The sequence below is a fragment of the Martes martes genome (genome assembly GCF_963455335.1).
Source record: "Martes martes genome assembly, chromosome: 10".
NCBI lineage: Eukaryota > Metazoa > Chordata > Mammalia > Carnivora > Mustelidae > Martes > Martes martes.
Window position 1 is genome coordinate 77,143,201 of NC_137898.1, and position 10,172 is coordinate 77,153,372.

The following is a 10,172-nucleotide window of genomic DNA, read 5'->3' on the forward strand; positions in this document are numbered from 1 at the left end:
AAACAGAACATTGGCGACACTTGGGAAGTGCCTCTCGCATTCCCTTCCAGTCACCCCTTCCATTTGTTCCTAAGGTAACCACTACCCTGACTTTCAATGTCACGAATTAGTTGTGGCCATTTGTAAATTTTATGTAAATGATATCATACTATATGTGTTCTTTATGTCTGGCTTCTTTTACTCAACATTACTTCTGAGGTCCATCATCCACATTGTTTTCTATGGCTCTAGTTGATCTGTTTTTGTTTCGCTATAGTAGTCCATTGTATATAAATGCTACTACGTGGGAGAAGACTATAATTTATCCATTTTGCTGTTGGCATGCATTTGAGTTATTTCTTGCTTGGGAATATTACAAATAATACTGCTAAACACATTCTCATATGTGTTTTTGGCGCACATGTGTACACGTTTCCATTGGGCATATTCCCAAGAGTGGAATTGCTAGGTCAGGGGATATTCATAAGGTCAGCTTTAGGAGGGAATGCCAAACTGTTTTCCTAATTGTTTGAGCCAGTTAATACCCCAATAAGTAGTATATGAGTGTTCCTGTTATATATTCTTTCCAACACTTGGTATTATCAGTCTTTTTAATTTTAGTTTTCCTGGTCAGTGTGTAGTAACTTCCTATTGTGGTTTTAGTTATGTATCTGGTGAATAATGAAGCTGAGCTCCTTTTCATATATTTACTGGCCATTTTGATATTCTCCTTTGTAAAATGTCTGTTCAATTTCCTTGCCCAGCTTCCTATTGGACCACCTTTATTCTCATTGATTTGTAGGAGTTCCTTCTATATTCTGGATATAAGCCCTTTGTTGGTTATATAAATTGCAGATATCTCCTCCTACTCTTACTTGTTTCTTCACTTAATAATATCTTTTGGTAACCAGAAGTTCCTAATTTTAATACACTCAAACTTCTATGGTTAACATTTTTGGTATCTTATTTAAAACTTGGCTTGTCCCAAAGTTATAAAAATAATATCTTATATTATCTTCTAGAACCTTTGGCTGTTTATCTTTCATATTTACATTTATACCTGAAATCAATTTTTGCATATGGTGCAAGGTAGTATTCTCAAACCCTTTTCCCATGAAAATATTCAGTTGAATTTGCACATGTTTTCCATTCCTATAGATGCTATTGAATTTTCTACATCCAGAATCAAACTAATGACAGTTTGTTTTCTACTTTCATATCTTTATACCTTTTTTCTCTCTTTCTTGCTTTATTATACTAAGGCCTCCTCCAGTAAATGTTGAGTAGGAGAAGTGGTACAGGCAGTATCCTTCTCTCATTCTCAATTGAAAAGAGAAAGCTTTCAGTAGTCCACCATTATGTATGACATTTCTATAGGTATTTTGTGGATTCCTTTGAAAAGATTAAAGAAATTCCCTTTTATTCCTAGATTGTGAACTTTGTTCATGAATTAATATGGAATTTTATCAAATGCTTTTACTGCTTCTTTTGAAATGACCTAAAGAAAATAAAATAAATGACCATATAATTTTTCTCTTCTGCTTGGTTAGCGTGATATCTTTTCTTGTTAACCCAACTTCAAATTCTTGGAATAAACTCCACTTGATTACTGTATTTGGTCTGTTCATATTGGCTTAGAATTTTTGCTTTGTGTTCACTAGAGAAATTAGCCTGTAATATTCCTTTGCTGTCCTTGTCAGCATTATGCTGACCTCATAAAACAGGAGGGAAAGGTTCCTAATTTCATATTCTTCTATTTCTTCATTTTCCTTGACTTTCTGCATTGGTTTCTATACATAAAAGAGCCACCTCTCCCTGTCTCAAGAAAATGGTCTCTGGTAGGTTGATTTCAGTCTTTTATTTTTCTTTTTTTTCTTTTTTTTTTTTTAAGATTTTATTTATTTATTTGACAGACAGAGATCACCAGTAGGCAGAGAGGCAGACAGAGAGAGGAGGAAGCAGGCCCCCCGCTGAGCAGAGAGCCAGATAGCGGGGCTCGATCCCAGAACCCTGGGATCATGACCTGAGCTGAGCTGAAGGCAGAGGCTTTAACTCACTGAGCCACCCAGGTGCCCCAGTCTTTTATTTTTCAAGCCTTGAATTTTCGTTTGATTCTTTTTTACATTTTCTAGTTCTGTGCTTAAATTTTCAGCCTTATGATTTAATTTCTTGAACATAATAATCACAGGGTTTCTTAAAGTAGGTATTTACCTCAGAAAGTAACTAGTATTACTCTTACCAATTGCGTTCACTTGTATTCAAAGTATATTATGTAATTTTTCAGCGCCTCTCCATGATATACTCATATTGGATACAAATTATAAACAATGACTACAACAAAAAATGTTTTAACTGGATGGGTATCCCATGAGTACTTTTCTGCTTTTCAGGAATCTATCCCCTTCTTTTGGAAGTAAGATTTAAGCTCTGGTGGAAAGAGAAGACTTAAAACCATTAACTCTTGAAGCGTTAGAGATCTCTAAAGCCTTGAAACTGTGTTCATGGCTACCTAAAATGCCAGAATTATTTGAACAGAATAAAATCTCGTATGGACAAAGTAACTGAAATAAACTTCCTGATTTAAGCTATGGGACCACTAAGGGGATTTAGCAAATTCTGTATCAACAAAATTTGAATCTTTAAGTACTCCAAAGTAAGCACTACCCCAGGGAAAGCAAACATGATGAATTGCTAAATGTTCTAATGTCAGCAGTTGTTAGCATTGTAGGATCGTTCATTTCTTCTCAAATATCACCTCATCCAAGGGGCCTGGGCAACCAACCAACCAGAGCACCTCCCTCTTTATTCCCTGACCCCTCGTCCTGGTTTTTGTTTTGTTCATAGCACTTCACCATAAGACATTTTACTTCTGCTTGTGTGTTTGCCTCCCTCCTTTAGAATTTAAGCTCCATGAAAGTAGGGATTTTTTCTTTGTTTACCATTGTAACCCCTGCACCTAAAATAGTGTGTAGCACTAGTAGGCACATAAAAAGCATATGAGATCATCTGTTTTATTAACTTAATAAACACTGGGCTTTCTTCTGTCTCTAAAATTCTGTGTTAATCCTTTGAGGAAATTCCTAGCTCCACAGTCAGCAGGAAAGAAAATTCTCTACTGTTTTAAGTCTGGGCATGGGGAACTTAATCTGTGATGCTCCCTGAAAGAGATGGCCCAGTCCACTCTTCTGGGTCCAGTGGTTCCCCCCACCCCAATACACTTCTGCATTTTAACTTCTACGTCAATTCTGTTCCTTCTAAGACCACCAGGAACCTTCTAGCTGCTAATTAAATATGCCTTTAAGAACACATCTTCCTTCATCATTTTTTCTTGAAACTCTCATGTCCTCTGGCTTCTATGACCCTATTCTTCACTGATTTCCCTGCTGTCTTTCCAATTCCTTTTTCCCAGTCTGCTTCCAAGCTTCTGCCTCCTATACATCTCCCTTAAATATTAATGTTCATCATTCAGTCATAAAATACACATATATTATAAGCATCAAGTGTATGGCAGGTTCTGTTCTAAACACCTCTTTGATGAGACAGACACGTCTACAGTCTGGCGAAAGAGAGGAACGTGCCCCCACACACACAAAAAAAAATGGATGAATGGATTAACAAATAGTGTTCCAGACACACAGTGGAATACTATTCAGCCATAAAAAGGAGTGAAGTAGTGATACATACTACAGTGTGTTGGGTGAGCCCCCAAAACACTAGGCTAAGCGAGAGCAGTTGGCCCCAAAAGATCATATATTTTATGATTCCACCTATATGAAGGGCTGAGAATAGGTGAATCACAGAAACAGGATGCAGATTGGTGGTTACCAGGGCAGCAAGGGGAGCGGGGGAAGGGGATCAGTGGTTTAATGGGTTGAGTTTCCTGTCAGGAGGATGAAACTATTTTGGAACCAGAAAGAGATGGTTGTTGCATAACATTGTGAATGTCAATTGTAAAGGCCACTGAGTGATTCATTTTAAAATGGTTTTATTTGATGTGCATTTTACCTCAAAAAAGGGTGAGGACAATTAATGACTGGAAACAAGGGAATATTAAAAAAATCAAATAGTGATAAATTGTATGACAAAAAGAGAAGCCAGTGATGTGACAGGAAGTAACGGGAGTGTGAAAGATTACTTTCAGTTACATGGTCTGGAAAATGCAGAGGGGACACTGAGGGGACCTAAATTAAGTTGAGACCTAAATTAACAACAACAACAACAAATGATCCAAAGATCTGGAGGAGGAGGTCTGCAGGCAGAGGGAGTCCCTGGTGCAGATCTGTAAGGCAAGATCAAGTTTGTTAAGTTTGAGAACCAGTCAAGGAGGGAGTGGAAGAGTCTGGACCTAGGAAGAGAGAGAGGACGGAATGAAATGGGGACAGAGAAGTATTCAGAAGAAAAGATCTGTAGAGACTATAGGCCAAGGGAAGGAATTTGAGTTTTGTTTTTAAAATATCTTTTAAGAAGACCCTCTTGATTGCCAAATAAATAATAAATTTTAGAGGGGCAAATGTAGGAATGGGGAGAATAATTTTCAGGCTATTTCAGTAGTCAAGGCAAGAGATGATGGTGCTGGCTTGGTTACGGTGGAGAGAGAGAAACATCTGGGATCCGGGAAATGTGGTGGAGAACACACCAGACTGATAGGGGGTTGGCTCTGGGGGGTGAGGGAAAGAGAGGACTCTGAGATGACTCCTAGGATGGCATCCTGAGCACTGGGTGGATGCTAGTGCCACGTGCAGACATGAAAGACAAGGGGAAGGAGCAGGGTGAGAGGATAAAGCCATGATTTCTAGATAGGCCACTTACATTCAAAATGTTTATTAGACATGCAGTGGGGATATCGGATGGGTGCTGGGATATGGGACTCTGGTATTCCAGCAAGAGATCAGAGCTGGAAATAAAATATGGGAGTAATCAGCATGTGGCTGACATTTAAATCTATAGGGCTGGATGAGAATACTTTGCAGGGTATAAATGGGGAAACTGTCCTAAGACAAAGCCTCAGACCATAACACTTAGTGGTTCAATGGGAATCTTGAAGGAGAGGAGGAAAAACTGATGGCAAAGGAGGTGGGACCCATGAGCAACAAGGTTCATTTGCAGAAACAGCCATCGACAAGATACAAAGGAATAGAATCCACAGTAGAGGTAGAAGTAAGAGTTTCTGAAACTGAGTATGGCCTAAAATATGGCTTCAGGTGCAAAAGGGTGTGTAGAGATGAGGGAGCTCCCTCCTGAGAAGGAGGCACCAGGTAATGAGTGAGAAAGTGAATATCCCAGGGAAGGGCAGTAGAACAGTCAGGCGGTGTTAACTAACCATCTGACATTTGTGGTCATGGACTTCAAGTGGAATCAGTCCCCACAGTGATACAAACCCCCCCACCCCCCCCCATCTACCTGCCCCTCAGGTGCAGGCATGGCTCAGGTGTTTATTTAGGCCTGGGTTTTAGCCAGTCCCTAGGACAGAGACAGGATATGGGCGGGGGGCGGGGAGGATGGGGGACAAGTTTCTGAATGGTTATAAGGATGGATCTGGAATATAAGCAGAGTTAGAAGGGGATGAGTGACGTGAGAAAGTGGGAATACTAGACTAAGCTGGAAAGATAGCAAACGGGTTGCTGTAAATCTTCATTAATAAATAATGCGGTTATGATTGCTGACAAGGTCGAGAACATGAACATGGGATGGGGTCCTGAAATGAAGTTCTCTCCAAGATCCCATTTTTGAGCTTCTTTTTTTATTTGCATGTCTTGGATCATTTCAATCAGACTCAGGGCTTTAATTATCTATAACTTTGAAATATCTATGATCCAGACCTATCTTTTGAGATCTGGACTGATGACCTATTGCATCTTCTACGTGACAATCTGTTTGAGTCCCAAGTCACCTCTAATTCAGCATTATTTAAAATCAAATGCACTTACTCCATTCATATATTGATTTAAAAATTTTGTTTAAAATATACTCTGTGCCCAAATCTGTGCTAGAACCTGGGGAATCGAAAATAAATAAGACCTTAACCCTAATGGGCCCCTTTTACTGTTTTATTTTTTCTCAGTAAATGGCATTGATGTCACCCACTCATCATCCAAGCCAGAAGTTAGGAAGTCATCCGTCTGAGATCAGGTTTCCTAGAATCTGAAATGGAGATTCTTATGAAAGTGATTTACTGAAGGTAGTATTCTTGACAGAAGGAGAGTCAGAGAAGCAGTCTAAGGGAGGGGAGAAAAGCTAAACAAGGGCGAGGTCTCAGCAAGAGATTAGCTTGGCCTGGTCTCACCAGGAGCTTGGAGCATGAAGTGCAGGACAGAGTAGGTTCCCCTGGAGACAGGAAGTCAGGCGTTCTGTGCCTTGTGTCCATCAGTCCTTGCCTCGGGAGGAGAAGGAATGGGCTGAAGGGGCTACCGCGCAACTTCTTGGATGAGGCAGGAGGCTCCTGCCCAGCTGAGGGTAGGTTTCCAGAGAACCAACACCCACAGCAGCTGGGGAATGGAGGTACTAGTCCATTGAAGGGAATGGATGTACTAGCCCATTGAAGGGAATCCCCATAGGGCACCAACAGCTTCTGCTACCGTCTGCCTCTTGAACCACTCAGATCATATTCTCCTCCTGTTGTTCATTCCATTCAGGCGTAGCTTCTCCAAGCTTCTGGCTGGCCTTAATTTCTGGGAAAGCTTACAAGAGGAGGGTTAGTGCAACAAAATACAGGCCTTGATGCTGCAACTGGTCTCAAGGACTTGACTGCTAGTCATCATCTCTTCACCCATTCTAGATGCCCATGCCCTTGCCAGGATGTGGTTACTTATAGTTAAAAGTGGGCACGAGGGTATTAAAAGAAATCTCAGTGGCTCATTTGAATATCATACATATTCCTTACCACCTCTGTTATGTTGCAATAGTCTTTTTTATTTAAGATTTTCATTATTTATTTGACAAAGGGAGAGAGAGAGAGAGAGAGAGAGAGAGCGCATACCCACAAGCAGGGAAGCAGCAGAGGGAGAGGGAGAAGCAGACTCCCCACTAGGCAGGTAGCCCAATGTGGGGCTCAATCCCGGGACCCCAGGATTATGACCTGAGCCGAAGGCAGACACTTAATGGACTGAGCACCCAGGTGCCCCATGTAGTCTCTGTGGTGATTAGGGCCAGGTACCTGGCCCCTAACTACCTGGGGTAGTACCTCTTTTCTGAGTCTCTTTTCTGAACGAGGTGCCCAAGGTGGCTAGGTGGTGGCCAGTGCTTTAAGTTTAGTGAGTCTTACAGGTCTCTTGTTGGAGGCATTTTCCTCTCTGAGACCAACCACCTCGATACTCAAGATACAAAGACAGAAGGTCCAAATTCTCCAAGTGGGTCAACAGAAATGACAGAGGGTGGAGCCATCCTCCATCCTCCCTTCTGTTCCCAGATTCCTGTGTTCTACCTGTTGGAAACACAGTAGCATGTAATAGCCATTGGTTGACTGCCTACACCATACCCTGGAGAAGGGTACCCCATCCTCAGAGGGTATAATTTCCCAGCTGATGCCCCAGCCCTGCCTTCAAGAAGTCTATCAGGCTAGCATCCTCTAGGTGGTGTTGATGCAGGAAGTCCAATGAATGCCAAGGTCATGCCCCACTGACATACTCCTCTGCTGCAAATGAGGTTCCTTTAGTATTAATTAGGATCCCACGTCAGTAAATCGGTCTCTGTGTGAGCTCTCAGGTAGTGGTCAAGGCCAAGGCCCTTTGGGCAGGAAAGGCAAACCCGTAGAATACATGTCAGTGCTGGTAAGGATGAAACATTGCCCTTTCCAAGGTGTAAGGGACCCTGTGTAAACTGATTGCCAAGAGGCTTGTTGGTGTCCTTGAGAGATGCTGCCCTGTTAGGAATTCCTCAGCTTTGGTCTTTGTTGCAAGCAGATGAGATACTCAACGGCAACAGCTAGTTAACTTGGCGAAAGGCAGACTGCACCATTGGACCCATCTGTAATTTCCACTGGAATAGCTAAGGACAGAGCTCGATCCAGTCATCCTACCCACTTCTTAGATGCTCTACCTCAACCAGGGCTCAGCAGCATTACAGGAACTGTTTTGTGAATAGTATAGAGTTCTCCGGCCTTGTTCCAGAATCTTAAGGGCCTTCAATGAAACTTGCCTACTAAACTCACCAGAGGTTGTGCTCGCTTCGGCAGCACATATACTAAACTCACCAGAGGCTACACAAGGCAATTTTTTTCTATCAGAGACTCCGCTAGTGTGGGATCTGCTAAGTCATTTGGTATAAATTAGGACTTCATAGGTCACAAAGAATTAAATGAACACTCCCATATTACCACAAAGTGTGTAACTGGGCACTCACAACTGAGGCTTTGTCAGCTCTAATTGGACAAACGAGCTGCGTTCCAGCATGAAGGCCTTCCCCATGAGGAAGCTTCTCGTACGGCGACATGCATCATGCTGCCAGCCCTCCCCACCTGGCCAACTCCAGACAGCAATTAGCTCCCTTTTTCTTCCAATCCTTAATTTTTTTTTTTTTTCCTATTAAGCTTTCCTTGCCCAAGTCTACTATAATCTTCATTTTAGCTTTTTGGAGTTGCCTATTTTCAGGTGAGTAACCTCGGTTTGACAAATCAGTCAAGGATGTTTCAGGAAAGTTCCATGTTGTCCCTGCTTTTGCAGTTGGAAATAGTAATATTCATTTCTAGAGCTTTCGAATATAATGGTGCTGTGATGTTTTCGTTCCGTCAGGATTTCCCGAGCAGTCCCTGTATTACAAAAGCAGAGAGAGTTTAGTGTGGAATATCTCCCTGAGAGTTGCCCTTCGACCACGCCAGGGATGAAGCGTGTCTGGAAACAGAAAGGTTTAGAAGGCTTTTTGTTCCTCATCTAACATTTCTTTCTGTCTTTAGTCTCCCCCAGATATAGTCTTCCCAGCCTCTCTGGCTGCACAGCATTTCCTTCTGGAGGAAGAGAAACGAGCAAAAGAATTTGAGAAACTTCTAAATACGCATATTGATGAACTGCAAAGACATACAGAATTTACTCTTAATAAATACACCAAGCTAAAACAAAATAGACACATATGAGCTTTTAAATTCTTTTATTTGCTTCCCCCACCCCAAGAAAAAAAAAAGCCCTGGCAAAATATTTACAAAGCTGAATAATGAAACTGAGAAATTTTGTTCTGTTTTCTTAAGAAATCATTTCTGTTAGGCAGCTCGAAAATATTTTGTTCGATAAAGCTGTTTGTATTTCTACATTTACATAGTAAATTGTTCGGCTGCAGAGTAACGAGAAAATAAACGTTGGCTACTCCAAAAGAGATTCATTTCCCAGTCTAAGGAATATTGTGGAATTCAATATGGGGTTTTTCCCCCACTTGAATCGTGTATACTGAAAACCCATTTCGTCTGTAACAACACGAAACGAGGGAAAGGGAATGCCGCCTTCCAAATACCAACGCATCGAGCACAGCTCACTTGTTCTAGGTCTGGAAACTCGAGGATTTTTAAGAATGAAAAGACAGTATTTTGAGCTATGTCAACATCCTAAAATTTCTTTTAGGAAAAAAAAAAAAGTACAGTTTTACTGGTTTCGCGTTCATCCTTGTAATGTCTCTGTTTTAACACAATGAGACATGGAACGAGCTATTTACACACTTAACATATATGTGCCAGCCAGAGATTAAAACTTTCCTGTTAATGTTAACTACTTCATGGACATGAACAAGATCAAGAAGATATAAAACATTACTGTTGTGATATTCTTCTCTGTAATACCTCTGTTGTTAATATAATAAAGGAATACGAAATTCTGTGGACTGAAAACATAAATGCCAAATCTGTATACAACAGTAATAGCATGGCAGTGGACAATAAAATTCAAGTTACAAACATGTAAGCATGACAATCCATTCTTTCTTTAAAAATGACATTTATATAATGGCTTTCTTTTTCTCTTCGAAAAGACTAAATCTCAACATACTGAAAGATGAAGTCAAGATGTCTAGATAACAAGAGTCATTGTCAATGCGAGAAATGCAGAGCCCTGTTCCCTTTAGGAGATGGGGCCCTGTACGGCTCTTGATATTTGAAGAAAGCCTTCACACAGCAATATTCATTCCAACTCAAAACAAGCCTGTGAAGTCAGCAAGGCTAGAATCCTTGTTCCTGGGAATCCAGCTGTTAAGAAACTTCTAGAATCAGGGTAATCAAG

General features: G+C 41.0%; 1 protein-coding gene across 1 annotated transcript in view; it reads left to right on the top strand.

Annotated features, from left to right (window-relative positions):
* Window positions 1-9,849, top strand: part of DEUP1 (deuterosome assembly protein 1) — an 82,056-nt gene extending 72,207 nt beyond the window's left edge. The window contains exon 14 of the mRNA XM_080816136.1: window positions 8,867-9,849. Within this exon, the coding sequence (XP_080672262.1) occupies window positions 8,867-9,043 (177 nt within the window). The 3' untranslated portion in view covers window positions 9,044-9,849. The remainder of the gene's footprint in view (window positions 1-8,866) is intronic.
* Window positions 9,850-10,172: the final 323 nt, after the last annotated feature.